The following is a 20,934-nucleotide window of genomic DNA, read 5'->3' on the forward strand; positions in this document are numbered from 1 at the left end:
AGAGCTCTTAGGCCTTGCTGAACGAAAAAAACAGAATGCAACAGGAGGTAGCCAGAGCAGTAAAAGTGGTATAGCAGCACTATAAGTGTGCAGTTAGGTAGTCTCCTTAGCCATGTTAGTCTGGAATATCAGTATGCAAAGGAATCTTGTAACACCTTTGAGACTGTGTGAACAAAACTGTACCATAAGTTTTCATAGACGTGGTCTGTTTCCTCAGATGCATGGAGTGAACTGGTGCCAGGAGGGACTTAAAGAACTGTTTGAGCCCGTGTCAGTCTGAGAATGATGATGATGATGATGATGATGATGATGATGATGATGATGATGATGATGATAGTTTTATCCCGCCTCTCCCTACAGATTGAGCTGGGTTACAATAGAACATATGAATACACAATACAATTAATATCAACATTACACGATCCCCCAACTCCACCATCAACATGATAATAACAATCAAATGCCAATTAACGTACTGTAGTTAAAATAATTAAAAACAGTTTAAATAACAGGTGGATAAGACATTTTGGGGCAGACGGGGCTATCCTTTAATGAGAGGTCACTCTGGGAAGGCCTGCCTGAAGAGATATGTCTTGACAGCCTTTTAAAAGATGTCAAGGGTGGTAATATGACGGATCTCCTCCGACAGGTTATTCCACACTTTTGGAGCGGCAGATGAGAAGGTCCTCTGCGAGACCGCAGCCAATCTGGTCTTTGGCTGCAGCAGATTCTTCCCAGTGGACCTGAATGTGTGGAGTGGATTATATGGAGGGAGGTGCTCCCGCAAGTAAGCTGGAGCCAAGCCATGTAGGGCTTTAAAGGTGATAACCAACACCTTGTACTGTGCCCGGAAGCTAATAGACAGCCAATGGAGGGATTTTAAAATAGGTGTTATATGGTCGGTTTTGGATTTACCAGCGACCAACCTGGCTGCCATGTTTTGCACCAGTTGAAGCTTCCAAACTAGGCACAAGGGTAGCCCCATGTAGAGCGCGTTGCACAGACAACACTGGGTTGTGAATGGTGTAAGGTAACACCCTGTGTTCTTAATCTTCCCATTATTCGTGGGACATACTCCTCTCTGCTCTCCTAAAACCATACAGGGATGTTTCTATAAATCCTGGGCATTTTTAGTATCTGCACAGACACTCCTACCATGAGCTCTGCCTTGAAAAAAAGGGTAGGAAATGTCTGTGGGTACAGTTTTGTACCATCCTTTCATACTGCATTGTAAGTTGAGTCTGTGCTGTTATTTCCACCTGTTCTTCAGATAAGCTGGATACCAGGAGGGTGGCCATCAGAATGGAAGGGGGTGCATAAAATTTACAGCTGTGGGATATGGTATCTCTAAGCATTACCCAGGGAGTAGTAATTACGTGATGGCCATGTGCCTGGCCTATTTAAAGCCAGTGGATCTCTCCTCATACAGAGCTTGTTAAAATATGAAATAATCTATATAGAGGCGAAGATTTACAATTAAAGCTGAGAGAGGGAAATACGAGTGAATAGGTAGAAGCTGTGTCAAAAGCAAAATTGCTGAGCAGGTTCCATTTATCATGTAGCGCCATTATCCTGAGTCCATCATTTTGGTTGCTTATTCTGCTGTTTCATAAGAAAGACAGTACAGTACTTTCTGTCTTGTTTTCTCAAGCAGAAAGTCCTGCTTTATCCATGCATCATTATCAAATAACTGCTGTGGCATATCTTGTGCATTAATAGTTGTGCTACTGTATTTCTGTGACATGCTGATCCTTAATTGGAAATAAACAGTATTGCTGAGTCAGTGTGTCCTTTCTTTTCTTCCTGTGGGACAAAGCTCAGGCCTTCTCTTTGAAAATGCCAGTTGTGGATGTAAATAGGCAAAACTTATCTCCAAATTTTGAGAGATCCATTCATCTCTCTGTAGTATGCTCAATACTACCAACATAGCTGGTGTGATGGCAAGAACATTCTAGAACAGGTAGTATTTTCAGGTTGTATTATACTGATAGAAGTTTCATCTGACATTAGTCAAGCAATCCTTTTAAATTTATGAAAAAATGTCATTCTTCCACTCCATTGAACATTTGAAGCTTGTTTTCAGGTATGCCCCCATACTTCCACCTTGGGCAATTCTGTCGTACTGGAAACATGGGGCATGCTAACATGTGAGATGATTGGCTTTCATAAGGTTAGTTCTTTCCACATTTGAAAACATGGATTGATTTAACATTTACTGTATCTCAAAACTATCATTTTTTAGGCCTGCCTTCAAGTGCTCTTCTCAAGTTTATGTCCTAGGGAAAGTGGGGCCAAGATCATATGTGTGTACATAGCTCTGCACGCTCAGATCCACATGCTCCCATGAACCAGCATGTCCCATGCCTTTAGAGGGACTGCTACAATGTTGTTTACAAATGGGAAAGTAAGAAGCGGGGGGAGGGGGGGAGATGATGATGATGATGATGATGATGATGATGATGATGATGATGATGATAATTTCTTACTTACAGTACTTTGTTGTTGTTATTATTATTATTATTATTATTATTATTATTATTATTTCTTACCCACCTCGCCCTACAGATTGAGGCAAGGAACAACAATAATTAACAGACGGACAACATTTTAAAAGATAACAGTTAAAACACTCATCAATTTAAAAAGACAGACAAGATGTACACATATTAAAACAATCCACATTTAAAATTCATCATTTAAAATTCACAATTTAAAAATCATCTGGATAAGCCTGCTGGAAGAAACTGGTCTTTAATGCTTTTTAAAATTTAGACAGCACATTCAGCTGTTGATTCTTTTTAGGCAGGTCATTCCACAGTTTCAGGGTGGGTGAAGAAAAAGTCCTCTGGCTGATAGTCACTAATCTAGTCTTGGCTGACTAGAGTCAACATCTGCCAGAGGACCTGAGCATATGGGGCAGATTATATGGGAAGAGATGATCCTGTAGGTAACCTGTTACCCAAACTATGTAGGGCTTTAAAGGTAATAACCAATACTTGCCAGAAACTATTTGGCAGCTACTGAAGTGATTTTAATGTTGGTGTCATATGTTCACTCTTGGATGTCTCAGTGATCAGTCTGGCTGCCATGTTTTGAACTAACTAAGTTTCCAAACTTGGTACATTGCATTGTAAAAGTCCAGCATGGAGGTTACCAGTGCATGCACTACCATCTTTAGATCTGCTAGCTCTAGGTAGGGATGCGGCTGGTGTATCAGATGAAGCTGATATTAGGCACTCCTGGCCGTTGCATCTATCTGAGCTGTCATTTGGAGCAACGGATCCAGAAGCACCCCAAGCTGCAAACACAGTCTTTCAAGGGGAGTGTAACTCCATCCAGAACTGGTTGATACACCTCCAAACCCAGGTTAGAACCTTTGACAGTAAACACCTCAGTCTTGTTTAACTTCAATTTGTTTTTCCACATCCAGACCATTACCTACGCCAGGCATTCATTCAGAGGAGACATGCTATTCTTAGCTGAGGCTGTATTTGAAGCATTGAGAAATATATTTTTATGTCATCAGATGATTCAGATCATAGAGAAGCAGCTGGTCTCGGTTTAGGGGAGAGGAGAGGGGGAAGAAATGAGGGTGCACTCTCATGGAGTGCACTCATTTTTGCCTTTCCCAAAGAACTCAGATCAGCTAGATCCTCATGGTGTGAATCAGTTCCCCCTCCCTCCCCTCTTCACTGGTAAAAGACAGCAATAGTAGCCCCTACTGGCGTTTGACAGCTACAGAGCAGTGGGAGGTTGTTAGATAGTGCACAAAAGTGAGAGAGTAGCTGTCTGAGCCCTGTCTAAAATGGAATGCATGCATGCATAAGTTTTACCTGCACACAAGTCATTAACAGAACAACAGCCTGTGTGTGGACAAGTGTGTGGACAAGAATATATGCAGGCTGAAGATGAAAGAACGCTATGATAGAACTGGAAGATGGAGCATCATTCCAGAGTTTTGCATGGGAGAGCAATTTTACCATATTCTTCCTAACCCCTGGCTCTTTAAGGCCCAGGAAAGCCTTTTTTCAAAACCAGAAGTCCCCCAGCCTAGTTTAGGAAAAGGCCTCTCCTGGGTCTAAAGTAAGTGTGTGATGGGGGGTGGGAAGCATAGTGAGCTTGTGTCCCCTCATCTTCTAGAGTGAGTAGGGTATTTTGAGGAAACCAAGTGGTTTATTCAACCCAAAACTGGAGATCCAAAAAGGGATATAAGCATTCCTCACACTCAAGATCTTGAATAGTTGCCCGTTTCTTCCCTAGCATTTCTCATTGAAGATTATGACTATTAATCTTTGCTTTCTTCTCCAGGACTGGAGAGCGTAGACCACTACCCAATCCTTGTGGCTGTGACAGGAATTCTGGTCCGGCTCCTTGTTGATACGGACTTTCAAGGGTAAGTGTTCTCTGGTTCTGCTCCATCATGTGCAGAATTCACTGCTTGTAGCTAAAGCAGTTTTCCCTACGGTATTGTGTGGTTGATGGTGGTACTGATACTGTTTTTTTTTTTTTAAAAAATTGCTTGTATTTCATATGCTTATTTTGTTGCAGAATACAGTGGCTTCTTTTAAGAATTTCTTTGCTTTAAACTTATCTCACAGTATTTTTCCTTTCAGACTATGGGAGAATTATGTAGGAAACATCATTGTCTGTACATTACATGGCCGCAGCTCCCATCACTCCTAGTTAGTGTAGCTTGTGTTGAGGGGAGCTGCAGTTCAACAGCATCTGGAGGACTGCATTTTGCCCATTTTTTGATTACAAATGATCTGTACAAAACACAAAATAGAGATATCCTTGAATTCTTTGGCATTTCCTCAATGGGATACCTTGCTTTCTCTTACTCTTTCATTTTAGGCCACTGGTAGCTGGTTTGATGTGCTGTATGGATTATAGCTGAAGGGTAGGTAGCTGGACTAGATGATCTTTACATCATTCTGCTGGTGTAAAATTTTTAAAAGATCTGCTTTCCCTCTGTAGTTTTTCCTTCATTTGCTAGTTCTAGGCATTACTCACCTCAGGCCGTTGCAATAATAGTCCATCTGCACCTGTTAAATGTATCTTCAGTTATTTTGGTAACTGAACAGTGCAAGCAGTAGATCAGGCAGATGCACAAAATTTCAAAGGCATGTGGTGATTGGTTGTTTTAAGTTATCAGTGTCTCTGGCTGTGGTAGCCTATTTCAAGGGAAAAAATAAACAAAATCCTGAGGGAAGATGGCTGCTGATGGGTTTCTTCAGCTCTTCTATGATATGGCTGGTGGCATTCTCTCCCCCTCCCCCTTTCATTGACCTTGTCATGGTGCTCGGACAGAGCTGCACCTCTTGGTTATTTCAGATAGAATGGTTTGACACTCACTCACAGAATGGTTTAATACCCATGAGTGATGCTGTTTTTCTTTCTGTTTCCTTTTTACCATAATCTTTTCATAGCAAATGAGGTGCCGTTAATTATGGGGGCCATTAGTAGCTTTCATTTTGATTTAGATACTCATCAGCCTGGGTAATGTTACAGTGTGCCCGCGTCATACGCGGGCACGCTTTACGTGGCTTTCATGATACGCTGAAAGCCATGCAGGGAGGAAGGGGCGACGCATCCATAGGGATGAATGGGGTGCATGCCTGAGGCGCATGCGCTCTGCCATGCCGCCACACGTCACATGCATGAGAACCTTTCATTTAAATGAGGCTCGAGCATATGCGTTATTTGTTTTATGTGGGGGAGTCCGGAACGGATCCCCCGCGTAAACAAAGGGCGCACTGTACTTAACTGTTAGGAAGGAGCCAGGAGGATTGATTGCTTTCCTGGCTGTTATGAGGTGAGCAGTGAGGGATGAATAGTAAAGCAGTAAAATGCCTTCTCTTTTTACATAAGAAGTAATGTACCAGATAACTGGTACTTTTTAGAGCATCTTAAATCTGGAAAGGAAATAAATACTTAAGTTTATCTGTTTTTACTTTTCTGCAGCATGCTTGATCTGAGCTTTCTATGCAGGGCTCAGAATGTATTGGTTCCAAGCTTTTGGTTTCTCAAACGCCTAGATTAAACTATCATAACTTGGTTTTATAAACTGAGATATGGATGGCATTTTGCTTGTATATTGTCCTTGTATTATCCTTGTATCATTCCTCCTTGCAATAAGCCAGGAAGTCTTCAGTTAATTGTAGTGTCTTATTATGTGTAAAACTGAAAAATGTGATCATTTTGTTTTGTTTTGTTTTTGTGAAAAGCCTCATGCAAAGAGGTCCAAATTGGTATCTTAGGACAAAGCTGTTCTTGATATTTTAACCAAACTCTTAAAATAGATTTTCTAATATAATGGTTAAAATATTCCTTGTTTGATTTAAGTTTATTGTAACAGAGAAAGGCATGTAATCCAAAATGTAAATTAAATCCTTCCAATTGTAATAAACATTTATCATCTAGAGAAATCCAGTCTTTGATCCAGAGCAAACTACTAGTATGATAATATAGTTTTAGATTCGGAAGACCAAGGCCACCTCTTTCTTTTTTATCTTCTCCTATCATATAACCCCCCCCCCCCCCCCAAACACACACACACTTAGATCCTCAGGGAGGAATTTGCTACAGCCTTATAAAACATGGCTGTCCATGACCTCCCAAAGGACTTCCTCAGCTGTCACGCCCAGATTGTGGAATGGCCTGCTGGATGAGATCCGTCATATTACCATCCTAAACAGCTTTTAAAAAGCTATAAAGACGGATCTCTTCCGGTGGGCCGTTCCTGAATAGTTTCTCCAGCCATCAGAAGAACTCTAAGAACTCCGACCGCACTTTAGTCACGGTTTATAGTTTGTTGCAAAAATTTTTAAATTTATTTTATTCTTATGTATGTTTTAATTCTTACATCGTTTAATTGTATTTTAAGAGGGGGGATTGAGGGTGTTGGAATATATGCTTTTTAATCTTTGTAAGTCGCCCCGATCGCATCTTGTAGAGAGCCGGGATATAAATAATAATAATAATAATAATAATAATAATAATAATTATTATTATTATTGGTTTCCTCCCCTGCCATATAAATTTGGATAAATCCTTGTCCCACTGGATAAAAGGTTTGTCATTAGAGATAATGTTTAAATTTTGAATTAAATATAACATTTTGGGGAGGATGCTCATTTGTACCACTGCTGTCCTTCCTATTAATGATAATTTGAATTTAGTCCATATGTCCAAATTCTTGTTAATTTGGTTCCATACTTTGACATAATTGTTATCGAATAATTCCGCAATTTTGTTCGTAATTGTTGATCCTAAACATTTTACTGTTTTCTCAATTTTAAAACCTGATTCAGTTTTCAGTCCAGTTTCTTCCATTTTGGAGATGTTTTTGGTCAATGTTATTTACTGTTTTATCTCTGTTAATTTTAAATCCCGCCAATTCTCCAAATTCTTCTAGTTGTCCCATTGTCCTAAACTGAGCAGGGGGCCAGATTTGATGACATATGAAGACCCTTCTAACGCTTTGATTTGAACAAGGGGGAAAAAACCTTAATCTGTCAGCTAGTTTGATATTTAACCCAGACATAAGAAGACATAAAAAAGTGACTGTGGTAAAGTACAGACTGCCAATAAGCAGCATACCAGCGCTGGTATTAGGGTTAGGGAGCACACACCATGTACACGTTCCCTAACCCTAATACATGCCGGCAGTGTGATAATGGTGGCCCCCTGTGTACATGGGCGCCACCATTATGATGTCATGCATGTGATGTGTCCAAACGGCGCGGTGCATGTGTGATGTCTTCACACCGCCCCAGGACACTTATGGCAGCCTTGCTGTGCCACAAGAAGGAACTCCAAAACGGAGCTCCTTCTGGGCACGCGCCTCATTCCCGCAGCCACCAAACGGCTGCGGGAACTATGCCAGGGAGAAAGGAGCAAAGTGGCCCCTATCTCCCATGGCTTTGGCTCCCGGGGTGTCCAGGGGCATGAGGCCCCAAGGACACCCCTTTTTCAGGCCACAGGGAAGTGGTATTTTGCCACTTCTCTGTGGCCTGGAAAAGTGCCGGATTGGGGCCTCTGGGCTGCCGGTATGCCTGCCCTGGCCCCAATCCTCCATGGAAAGGGGCAGCTGTGGACCGCCCCTTTTCCATGGTTTGTACTGGGCCCCAGAAACAAGGAGAATAATTTTTAAGTCTTTGTAATCAATTATAATGTTTTACCAACATGCGGTACTATGTGAATAATTTATGGAATAGTTCTTCTCTATGGCCCTGGAATATCAAGGTCAGCCACAGTTGAGTGGGGAAACAATTTAAAGGAAATTAAATTTGGTATAAAGCAAAGTACTAACAACAGTTAAATACAGAAGTCAGCTCATGAATGTACTTGTAAATCAGTTTTTCAAGGGTTATTAGCATACCTGCCATTCCAGTCTCATCCTTTTCAGTGAAGTGCAGTCCGTCAAAAGGCTTAATTTCATGTTTACAGATTCCATTCGGCATGTTTTACTTCTTACATTGTGGTCCTTGCTTTTCGGACAGCTGAGTCCCATCTGGCTAGGCATTTTAACTGCAGCCAGGCTATTTCTGATCATATCCATCCCCTCCCCATCAAGGCCTTGCAGACAGACACAAATCAACCTAAATATATCTACCCTCCTGTTCTCAGAGCCTTGCAGCCTTAAACAGAAGTGTGCCACATGTTCTGTGGTCTTTCCTATATTACAACCAAAGAGATTTTTGTTTCAGACACCACATTATTTAGGATTGTTGGGTGCAATAGAAGACAGGACAGCTACACCTTTTAACAATTGGATAGCATAGCGAATTCAGCACATGCAGCTTTCTCATCTGACCACCTTAAATATATTTCACAGATCTTTGTTGTTTTCAGCCTGGATCTGGGAAACCCAATAGGCTTGATTCCATATAAATAAATAAATAAATAAATAAATAAGTAAGTAAGTAAGTAAGTAAGTAAGCAAGCTTTATTTGTATACCGCCCTTCGAAGCATCAGGGCGGTTCACAGCAAATATCACACAATTGTTAAAACAGCATTATTAAAACCATCAATACAATAAAATAATCTGTGCCAAATCACAGATGACTCACCAATGGCTAACAGGGGAACTAACAAAGGGGAATTAACAAAGGGACTTAACAGAGGGGGGGAAGGACTCTCAAGGCAGAGGCTTAGGGATAAGCCTGCCTAAAGAGAAGCGTCTTTAGCTCCTTCTTGAATTGGGCCAGGGAGGTTGCTGAACGGAGCTCAATAGGCAGCGTGTTCCAGAGGATGGGGGCCGAGGTCGAAAAGGCCCTTCTGGTAGTGTTGTTCAATCTAACCTCTGGAACTCTCAGTAATTGCTGCCTACTGGATCTGAGTGTGCGGGGCGGATTGTACGGAGAGAGGCGGCCCTTCAAGTACTCTGGGCCCAAGCCATTTAGGGCTCAGTATCAAGTGAATGGATCTCACTAGGAGGTTGTGCATATATCACAGCATTGAGTATTGTTTACAAACATTAGTCTGCCCACTTCTAGCTGCTTCACAGCTCCTTTACAGCCACAGTTGTGTGCTGACAGCCAAATGCAATTAACACAAACCATCCTTGCCCCTTCAAAGGGGGGAGGGGAGGGGAGGGAGGAAAGTAACATAGCAATACTTTTTCAGACTAACTGGTTTTCACTTTTGCATGAGCTTCTGTAGATATAAAACCACTTCTTCCAATGTGTTGTTTTTGTTGTTGTGTAGTTTGCCCTATGGCAAACCTATCATGGAGTTTTGGCAAGATTTGTTCAGAGGACATTTGCCATTGTCTTTGCAGAATCATAATAAATACATAATCATTGAGTGAAATACACACACACACACACACAGTGGTCCCTCTACGTTCACTAGGGCTTGGGAGGAAGGACCCCCGTGAAGGTGGAAAAACTGCAAATAAAAAAACACTGTTCTTTCCTCCCTAGGAATCTCCACGTCCTCCAGTGCAACTGTGGTCAATGCTGGAGGACCTAGAGATTCCTAGAAAGAACATATTTATCTAAACTGCAAATAATCAAATTCTCAAAAGTCAAAGCCGCAATTGTGGAGGAACAACTCTGTGTGTGTGTGTGTGTGTGTGTGTGTGTGTGTGTGTGTACATCCGAAGAAACTCATGCAAAAATAAAAACCAGATAGTCTTAAAGGTGCTGCTTTTGTTGTTATAATAATAGTTTCCCTTGAGTTGACTTTGGCTCCTGGTGATCCTGTAGATGAAGCATTTCCAAGCCCCTCTATTATTCACTGCTCTGCTTAGATCTTGTAGATTTAGGTCCATGAACTCCCCGATTGAGTCCGTTCGTTTGGCATGTTGTCTCCATCTCTTGCTCATGCCCTCTGCCTTTCCTAGCATTATTGTCTTTCCCAGTGATCCATGCCTTCTCACAATGTGGCGAAAGTGCAACAGCCTCAATTTAATCATCTTGGCTTCCAGAGCGTTTTCAGGCTTGATCTGTTCAAGGAGTCATTTGTTTGTCTTTTTGGCTGTCCATGGTATCCTCAGCACTCTATTCCCTTTTTTCTCCTGCCACTCCGTCTTTTTTTTTTTTTTGCTGCAAGAGACTAACCCAACTACTTCTTTGAACACTACATCCTGCCCCTGTTTTCCATGCTCATTTTTCCCCCATTTGCTTGGGGGCAAGCTTACCATTTTGCCTTTCTGGCTCATATTGTCATCAGATGTCTACTCAGTACTGATAAATTGCTTATTGCCATCAGTTATTTTGTTTCTTTTCTTGGGAAATAGGCAGATGACAATTGTAATGGAGCATTTCAGTCTGGCTGTGTGGGATGTGCAGGGCACGACAAGACAAGAAACATCTTACAAAGATAAATCAACAGCTTCAGGATAAAGTGGGCTGCATTTTCAAGGAGGAAATAGCACATTGCTTAATTACCTCCAACAGAGCCTTGGATGGTAATTATAGTGAATTATAGTCCTTCTTTCAGTGGTCTCTCTTGTAGCTCATTACACAAACTTCCCTGGGTCATTGTTCAATTATAAGGCTTCTGAATTATTTCTGGAGAGTGAAAAGCAGATACAAATTAAGCTAATTACCAGCTATGCTCTATAACTTCTCCATGCTGATGGCTCTTAGCAATGAGAATTCAGGGTTTTGTTTTGCTGGAGGTGTCTGGAAGGCATTTGAATTGACAGTCCATAGTCTTTTCAACTTCAAGAACTCCACGAGAAAGGCATGTTCAAATCTAATCTAAATTTGGTGGAAAAGCAGGGGTTTATCTCTTTCGCATGCTGGGATTGTGCAGGCCACTGCTGTTGCTGCCTGTTGCAAAACCTGAGAGGGATGATGATGATAATAATAATAATAATACTGTAATAATAATTTATTTATAAACTGCTATTCCATTCGATCACAGCGGTGTGCAACAATTGCAATAACGATACAATGCAAGATAAAAATTGCAATAGATAATTAAAACTTACAAAACAGTGCACAGTATACATAAAATCAACATTTAACCAAGCCAGCAATATACTCGAAGATGTTAATCATATAGGGGGGGCCACACATATCACGGAACATCAGGGAAGGCTTGATGAAACAAAAAGGTCTTCAGTCTCTTTTTAAAGAGATCCAAGGAGGTGGCGGTGTGGAGCTCTTCGGGGAGGGTGTTCCAGATCCCAAGGGCCAAGATGGAAAATGCCCTTTGAGAGGTTGACCTATATCTTGTAGAAGAGATCCTCAATAAACTCTTCCCAGATGACCTGAGTGTGCGGGGTGGATTATATGGGGAGAGGCGGTCCTCCAAGTACCCTGGGCCCAAGCCATTTAGGGCTTTATAGGTTATAACCAACACCTTGTATTGTGCCCGGAAGTGAACAGGCAGCCAATGGAGATCGTACAAAATTGGTGTTATATGGTCGGCCCTGGAGCGTCCAGTGACCAGCCTAGCTGCCATATTCTGTACTAACTGAAGCTTCCGAGTTTGGTACAAGGGTTGCCCCATGTAGAGCGCATTACAGAAATCCAACCGATATTTATGGTGGTCATAGGAAACAGAGACCAGGACAAGTTAGACCAAAAGAAGGAACCTAAACAGGGGAGTGAATTTATAGAGCCTTGGATAGATACAAAGACATAGCCATGATACTCTGAAAAATCAGTATGCAAAGAGTTCTTGTAGCACCTTTGAGTCTAACTGAAAGAAAAAAGCTGGTGGTAGCATGACCTTTTGTAGACTTGAGTCTGAGGAAATAGACTGAAGTCTATGAAAACTTATGGTACCAGCTTCTGTCGTTCTATTAGGAACTTATCACACAAGGAAAGAAAGCAGAAGTGCAGCCAGACAGTAGCACCTTTCTAAATGTCTCACCAAATGATGCCATAGTTCTTCAGTTCTCTTCCCATAGGAGCAATGGCATCACTAGGATTGGCATCAGCTGGTGTAATAACTCATGATGTCAACCCCCCATTGACCTCCTCCACACCATACCGAATCCTTAGTAATGTTTCTGGACTAATACTGAAAAAATCCTCTCTTTACCCCCTAGTGAGAAATAATTACAGACCAGTTTCTTTGTTACTATTTTTGGGCAAGGTGATCGAGAGAGCAGTTGCCTTCCAACTCCAAGCTGTCTTGGATGATACCGATTATCTAGACCCATTTCAAACTGGCTTCAGGGCGGGCTACGTAGTTGAGACAACTATGGTCGCCTTAGTCGATGATCTCCGTCTGAGTGCCGACAGGCGAAGTGTGACCTTGCTGGTTCTTTTGGACATCTCAGCGGCTTTCGATACTGTTGACCACGGTATCCTTCTGGAACGCCTGAGAGAGATGGGAATCGGAGGCACTGCGCTCCAGTGGTTCCGATCCTACCTCTCAGGCAGATTCCAGATGGTGATGCTGGGGGACACTTGCTCCTCTAAGAGGGAACTGACATCTGGTGTCCCTGAAGGAGCTATTTTGTCTCCCATGCTGTTCAACATTTACATGAAACCGCTGGGAGAGATCATCCGGAGATACGGGGTGAGCTGATGACACACAAGTATGGTTCTCTATGTCTCCGACTGATGCAGTGTCTAAGGACGGCATCTCTCCTCTAAATGCCTGCTTGAAGGCGGTAATGGGCTGGATGAGGGAAAACAAGCTCAGACTGAATCCAGAGAAAACAGAAGTACTAGTGATAGGCCCCCAAGGTCCAAGGAAGGAAATTTGTCAACCCGTCCTTGACGGGGTCACACTTCCCCTGAAGGACGAAGTTCGCAGCCTAGGAGTACTTCTGGATTCATCCCTGCAATTGACATCTCAAGTAGATGCGACAGCCAAAAGTGCTTGCTATCAACTTCAGTTGATACACCGACTGCGACCCTACCTGGACCAAAGGGACCTTGAAACAGTGGTACACGCACTAGTAACCTCTCGTCTAGATTTCTGTAATGCGCTCTACATGGGGCTACCCTTGTACCAAGTTTGGAAGCTCCAGTTAGTACAAAATATGGCAGCCAGACTGGTCACTGGCTCTTCAGGATTTGACCATATAATACCTATATTGAAAGATCTTCACTGGCTCCCTATTAGCTTCCAGGCACAATACAAGGTGTTGGTTATGACCTATAAAGCCCTATATGGCTTGGGTCCGAGTTACTTACGGGACCGCCTCTCCCCATACAATCCGCCCCGCACCCTTAGAACATCGGGTAAGAATTTATTGGAAACTAAGAACCCCAAATATGCTTCCATTTCACAAAGAGACTTTTCAATAAGGGCTCCGAGATTGTGGAATAGCCTTCCTGAGGACATCTGTTTGGCGTCCTCATTGGAGATATTCAGGAAAGCACTTGTCCTGGACTACGGCCAGCACAAGTCCAAACAAACGCTTATAAGGATTGTTTAACAAGAAAGGAGCTAAAAGGCAGGCTACAGACCTTTCGGTTAGTCCACAAGAAGCACACCAGTAACAAAGCCAAGGTCAGGATTCCAGAGTCCACAGAAGTCAGTTCGGTCCAAGGTCAGGGCAGCCAGAAGGTAACAAGGGTCCAGTCCGTTCCGAAGTCAAGGGTTCAAGGCAAACAAGGGTTCCAGGGAGCAAGGAGCCAGTGCTGGCAGTAATCACACAGAAGGATACTGCAATAAACTCTGGCACCAAGTTAGCATCTCCCAGGTGGTTAAGTAGGAGACTCTCTTCTCAGTGCCAGCTGAGGCTTGTTTGCCAATTGTCTCTCAGCAATTCTCCTGGACCGACACACGCAAGCACTCTCAGCTCTGTGTTGCTTAAAGGAAGGCACTTCCAGGCTTGGCTGTTCCCCAGAGTCACCACTAGGCTGCTGAGCCTCAGTAGGAATCCCTCCAGTGCTAGAACCTGGTTGAGCTTCCTCCTCTGGGGCTGGGAGGTCAGGGCTGGGATCTGGCAGGGCAGGATTAGGAACTGATGTAGCCTCCCATTTTCCCCTGCCCTGGAGTAGCCATATCCTTCTCCTCCTCCTCCTCCGAGACCTGCTCTTGGCTGGCCATGACAGCAGTTAAAACTGAACTATTTCGCCAAGCATACCCAGATACGATGTAAGATAATGACTGACATGCCCCTTGAATGAGATGCTGCTTATTTCCCCATTATATTGTATTGAGTATTGTATTGATGTTTGTAATTAGTAGTTCACATGCTGGATTTTAATGTTAATAATTGAGTCGGAGAATTTTAATGTATACACTGTGATTTTATTTAGTCTGTAACCCCGCTTTGATCCAACCGGGACAGGCGGGGAAACATAAATAAAATTATTATTATTATTTATTTTTATTAATATTAGTCATAAATCAGAATTCCCATATATCACTATGTTTTGACATAAACAACTAGCACAATTAAAATTTTACCTTTAAATTACAATATCATATGCGCAGCTTAAATGTATTTGTGTATACATAGTTTAAGGTGATTAAAGTGCATATTTGATAAAAGGTGATGTTCTTTCAGAAAATTTAAAATGAATAAATAAATAAATAAATAAAATTAAAAACTTCTTAAAGAAAATTAAAAAGCTGAGTCCTCACCTTTCCCATCCCACTAGTCCTTGCCCCACTCATGCCATCTCTTCCACTGAACTCATGTTTTAAAGTGACACAGGAGAATGCCACAACCCGTTTCTTCCCAAAGGAAGGTGTTTCAGGACCAGTGGTGTCATCCACCCCCATTAGGGTGTCAATTGGTGTGGCCTGCATCTCCCTAGTGATGCCCCTGCATAGGAGACAGTTGTAAAAGCAAGTCTTTTGTCAAATGCATTTTCCCAGGAAAAAAATAGCTTCGTTCACAACTGTCTCCCATAGGAAGAGAACTGTAGTAAGGCACATAGAAAGGTGCTACTATATGGCTGAATTTCTGCTTTGTTTCCTCACGTGATACTCTCTTTAGTCTCAAAAGTGATACAAGATCCCATTGCATATTGGTTAGATACATGAAGGTTGAAATCCAAAGAGCTACTTTAGACATGCCCCAAAGACTGAGTATGTAAGCTGGTAGGATTTTCCACCACTTTGGACAACAGATCATAGAATACATTGTTTTTGAAACTTTTCTTCTTTTCAGAGCAGCGTGTTTTTGTCATACAGAGTATGGCTGATCAAGAGACACAAGAGTTAATCATTTTGCTGTATGGAAAGGCTGCATGATTATTTGGAACCTGGATGAATATAGCAAGGCAAATGTGTAGCAAATACAGACTTCTTAATTTATACGATTGAAGTATTTGTCTTGTAAACCATTGGTTATAAGATATTTATCTGCCACTACAGAAGCTTTGGGTTGTTGTTGTTTTTAACATTTCTGCTGTATTTGTATTTCTTTATCCCTTTTCCTAGCTGTCTTGAACCTTTTAGAGAAACAGGTGTATTAAAGGAAAAAAAGGACAGAAAATGAAACTGCTAATAGGTATGATAATGCTGGAAGTGGCTTTCAAGGGTTTGCGTAATGGCACTTAAAAGAAAGACAACATGGGGAAGAATGGGACTCTTGCATGACACTGGGTGTTGTTTGAAATATTTCATGATCACTGGCAGTTGGCATTGGGCTCTTGTAACTCTTGTAGGCTTTTTTTTTTTTACTTCTTCAGTTTGTTGACCCTTTTTGGGGAAATATTTATTCTTTTCTGACAAAATTTTCAATTGCACTCCAGTTACTTTCCCATACAACCTCTATCCTCTCATATTTTATTGTGGGATTGCATTAGTCATCTTAGTTGCAATATTATAAAAGCATGTGTTCATCTGTAAACTTGCAGTGAAAACCATAGATTTCTTTTCCAAAAGAAGTCAGATAATGCCCTTCATACTGGTCTTAAGAATAATAGTAGTAGTGGTTTGAACCAGGCTAGTAAGGCAAGAACCATCCACATCTCTGCCTTCTGTCTTTGGGGAATGGAAAACTTTTAGAAGGTGGTGATGTCAAGTAATTAGCAATAGAATGGTGTTTGTAGTTCCATGTCCTACTTGGAGAATCATGGGTCCTCAGTTGAGTCTTAGATAATGACCATGGAAACTAGCACTCTCTGTGTTCCTCATTCTGTCCATCAGAGCGACACTTGGCATCTGTGTTGTTCCACTAGCAGATTGCTGACAGATTCTTCTGCCAAAAAAAGAATAGTTAATGTGTCAGAGCTATAGTTTGTGGCAGGAATGTAAGACAGCATAATAAAACTTTGCAGATTACTAGGGCTGTAATCAGTCATCTGCTGTTGAGTTCCTATTATAATTGGATCCTGCTGTTGTTAACACACATAATGGTATAATTGCAAAGCTGCAACAGCACTGTGATGGATCCTGAGATGGGCATCACGTGGCTGTTGTTTTAGTTCATACACCTGAAGTTAAGAAAAAGAGTTGCCATTGGACAGATGGCAGTGACAATTAGGTTTTCCAATATAATTAGGAGCTTTCAGGAATGGGATGTAATTATAAATTATATGAAGAAAAGCACTTCATTGTACGTAAGAGTTGCTTTCCGTTGGGAGAGTGAAGAATAGCCTTGGATTATGCAAAATGAAGCAAGCTATGGGTTTATCCAGAAAGGGAAAAAAGTATCTGGAAGTACAGGTTGAGTCCCCCTTATCAGAAATGCTTGGGAACAGAAGTGTTTGGGATTTTGGAGCGTTTAGAATTTTGAATATTTGCATATACATAATGAGATATCTTGAATGGGACCCAAGCCTAAACACTAAATTAATTTATGTTTCATATACATCTTATACATGTAGCCTGAAGGGCTACACAATATATTTATACACAATAACTTTGTGCATGGAATAATGTTTGTGTACAGTGAACCATCAGAAAGCAAAAGTGTCCCTATATTAGCCACCCATGTAGAGATTTTGGATTTGGGAATATTTCAGATTTCTGGATAATAGAGATTCAACCGGTATTGAAACTTTACAGTTCTTTTTGTTTTGATTTTACCAGCATATTCGTGGTTTTGCAACCAATCTCTGCCTTGAAATATCCCAGGTTTCCTTCACCCCTTGTGCTGTTCCTCCTCCCCCTCCCATTGATCACATATCACACCTAGATTCAGGTGGCATTTCAGAAACTGACATTCATCAATTTCCATTGGGCTCTTTTTAATTGTTATTCAGGAGTTATCATCAAAGTGATAAGTGCTTGAGCAGTGTTACACTATTTGAGCATTAAGATCATATTCTTTTATTGCTATCATTGCTTTTTCCTTGCTTGATATCTGTTGAATCTGGGCCCTAGAAACAATTGCTGTGTTTCCTTGGAGCAGCCATCTTTGCTAGTTCCAGTATAAGACAAACAGCCATGGAGAGATACATTTTATTTCAGGAAATACTGGGTTAATTTAAAGTCAACTGGGCAGTAGGAATTAAAAGTCCTTAGTAATACCAGGAGTTCCCTGGGAATACTTTGGAATGGGGAAAATGTCATGTAGATCTCCAAAACAAAATTGGCTTGTATAGGAACAAAACCTAGGCCTTTCAGGGACTTTCTTTGTCTGGAGAGGCTCCAGGCTGATCTCTCATATTTTATTGACGTTCCGGCTTTTGTTTGAAGAAGTCATTTCCAGATTTTGACCTTACTATATGACAGAATTGAGGTGCATAATACAAAGTCACTGCTTTATGTGCATTTGAGTTGCTCTCAGAATAAATATTATAGAATCATAGAATTACAGAGTTGGAAAAGACCACAAGGGCCATCCATTCCAACTCCCTGCCATGCAGGAATATAAAAACAAAACATCCCAGACAGAGGCCATCCACCCTCTGTTTAAAGGCCTCCAAAGGAGGAGAGTCCACCACACTCCCATGGAGTTAAGTCCTAGTCCACTGTCAAGTCCTAGCTTTAGGTTTTGGTCTGGAAATCTCTTGCGTGGAACTGAGCTTTTGTAGCCCAGAAACCTGAGGGACAGAAGTCTACAATTTTAGACTATATAAAAAAGCTACTGAATGAAAATCTGTTGCCTCTCTTTGAAAACATCAAATGCTTTTAGCCTGTACTTAAGAACATGGAAAAAAATTACCTTGAGTTGTGAATTTCACCTTTTCACAGGCATGTGAACAGATAACCTCTTAGTCCTTATGATATCTAACTGCAGTGAGCCCTTGGTATCCTTTGGTTCCAAGAACCCCTCCCCACTGCTCAAGTTCTGTTGTTGTAGCTTTCACTTTGCTTTTAGAATTTGGGGTTCATCTTCATACGTTTATTTATTCCATGTATCATCATCTTCTCATCTCTTCTGTTTAACTCTTCTGTGTATTGCCTGTGTATAGGGTGAAAGGATGTATTCTGCATCTTTTCATCCTGTCTGTTCAACTTGTAGGCAGAGAATATCATATGAAGAGCAGACTTGGACACAAAGGAAGGAGGAGTGAAGATAGGAGGAAGGAATATCAATAATCTGAGATATACAGATGACACCATACTACTAGCAGAAAATATTGGAGATCTGGAACAACTACTAAGAAAGATCAAAGAAGAAAGTGCTGGCAGGCTTACTGCTAAACATAAAGAAAACAGAAACAATGAACATGGAACATCTATACAGATTCAACCTAGACAATGAGAAAATTGAAACAGTAAATGAGTTCCCATACCTTGGGATTGATCAGAATGGGGACTGCAGTCAAGAAATAAGAAGACACTTGTAATGGGGGAGGAGGGCAGCTATGAAAGAATTACAAAATATCTTAAATGTAAAGCTATACAACTTAGCATGAAATTTAGAATCATACAAGCCATTATTTTCCCTATTACCATGTACGGTTACAAGAGCTGGACAGTGAGGAAAGCGGATAGAAGGAAAATCTGTTCATTCCAGTTGTGGTGCTGGAGAAGAGTGCTGAGGATACCATGGATGGACAAAAATGGGTCCTAGAACAGATGAAGCCTGAAATCTCCCTGAAGCCAAGATGATAACGTTGAGGTTCTTCTTCGTGGTCTCTGCGAATCATACAAATGGGTTTTACTGCGCCTGTGCAGTGCTGCTCGGAAACTTCTGGAATCACTGGGCAAAGTTTACTTATAGAAACATATAGAAACTTTTTGGCGGTAACTCCGCCCACCCGTTATAAGGCCCCTGCCTTCCCGCTCTTTCCCCAGTTCCTTTTTTCCTCCGCGCTTGCTGCTTTAGGGAACTTCGCTCTTGCTTCTGTCATTGGATCACTGGCTATTTGACTTCGGACCGTTCTTGACCACTCTCTTTGACCACTGCCCCCACTGTACTTTGACCTCGGACTGCTCTTGACTTCGACTTCGTCTCCTTCTTATTGCTCCGTCACGATGTCGCCTCCCTTTAAGAAGTGTGATGTCTGCGGGGGCAAACTCCCGGTCCAGGACCCTCACTCTTCGTGTCTTCTCTGTCTTGGCGGCGACCACGACATGAAATCCTGTTCGCTCTGCAAATCTATGACCTCGCAGGCGCGTAAGAACCGTGAATCCCGCCTGACTTCGGCGATCGCCCAGGGTAAGGTCCATGGGGAGACTTCCCGCCCGGCTTCGGCTCCTTCCCTCCCGGCTGCCGCTCCTGCCTTGGCCCCGCGCGAGAGTCCTACAAGCGCCGCTTCGGCCCCCCCGGCGCTCTCAACCCCCGCCAAAGTGGACCGCGGCTCTCACAAGCCCAGTGCCACCACCAAGTCGTCTTCTGTGGTCAGCGGCCCAGACAGGTCCAGTACCACCACCAAACCCTCAAAGAGCCCCTGCACACTGTCGGGGACCGAGGGTTCGACGGCTTCGGCGTCGGTTGCTGGCTCCGCCTCCAAGGTCGGGACCGACCGGTCGACCTCGGCTCCGTCCCGTAAGCCCAAGCACTCCAAGAAGGCTAAGGGAGGAGACCCCACCACTCCGACGGCTACAGTCTCCAGTCCGTCAACCACTGCCCTGGCGGCTTCTGTGTTTTCAGCCGGTTCATCCCAGATGAGAGAACTCCAGGAGAACCCCTTCTTTCCTCCGGAGGCACCCAGGCCCGTCAAAAAGGCCAAACATTCTGACTCCGCTTCTTCCGAGCCACCCAAGAAGAAGTCACGCAAGGAGTCCTCCAAGTCCTCCGACGGACGTAGTCACCGTAAGGATGCTGAACCCCTTACTCCACAGCGTTCGGTTCCAGCTCCGGCCCTCCAGACTCCCACTCCGCTGCCACAGGACTCTTCCGTGCGAGATGATGTCCCACGTCTAGCTCCGACGCTCCCCGCCGAGTTCGTGGGTTCAGACGATGATGACCTCGCTCCGCCTCAGCGTTCCCCGATTGTTGTCCGTTCTCCGATCTCGGTACCATGTCCGGAGGCTGTGCCGTCCGAGGATGTCTGCCATGATGACCTTGATGTCTTCTATGATTCGGAGGTAGACCGTTACTACATGGCGGTCCCGCGAGAGACGGCGCTTCGCAAGTTTGATGAAGGTCGCCGCCACCGGGCCCCAAAGGACAAGGCCTCGACGGTCACCTCCATGCCCTCCACCTCAGCAGC

General features: G+C 42.7%; 2 protein-coding genes across 3 annotated transcripts in view; one reads left to right on the plus strand and one right to left on the minus strand.

The window, feature by feature from the left end:
* LOC149321653 (E3 ubiquitin-protein ligase RNF123-like) overlaps nucleotides 1–20,934 on the plus strand; it is a 149,686-nt gene that overhangs the window by 70,095 nt on the left and 58,657 nt on the right. For both annotated transcript variants that reach the window (XM_089526322.1, XM_089526313.1), the window contains one exon: nucleotides 4,309–4,393. In XM_089526322.1, coding sequence (XP_089382448.1) covers nucleotides 4,309–4,393 — 85 coding nt within the window. The remainder of the gene's footprint in view (nucleotides 1–4,308; nucleotides 4,394–20,934) is intronic.
* Nucleotides 16,473–20,934, minus strand: part of LOC149321654 (amphoterin-induced protein 3-like) — a 30,654-nt gene continuing 26,192 nt past the window's right edge. The window contains exon 3 of the mRNA XM_089526354.1: nucleotides 16,473–16,583. The gene's annotated coding sequence lies outside the window, so the exon portion shown is untranslated. The remainder of the gene's footprint in view (nucleotides 16,584–20,934) is intronic.

Source organism: Sceloporus occidentalis, unplaced genomic scaffold (assembly GCF_023333645.1).
Source record: "Sceloporus occidentalis isolate IW3139 unplaced genomic scaffold, rSceOcc1.0.p SCAF_1, whole genome shotgun sequence".
Taxonomy (NCBI): domain Eukaryota; kingdom Metazoa; phylum Chordata; class Lepidosauria; order Squamata; family Phrynosomatidae; genus Sceloporus; species Sceloporus occidentalis.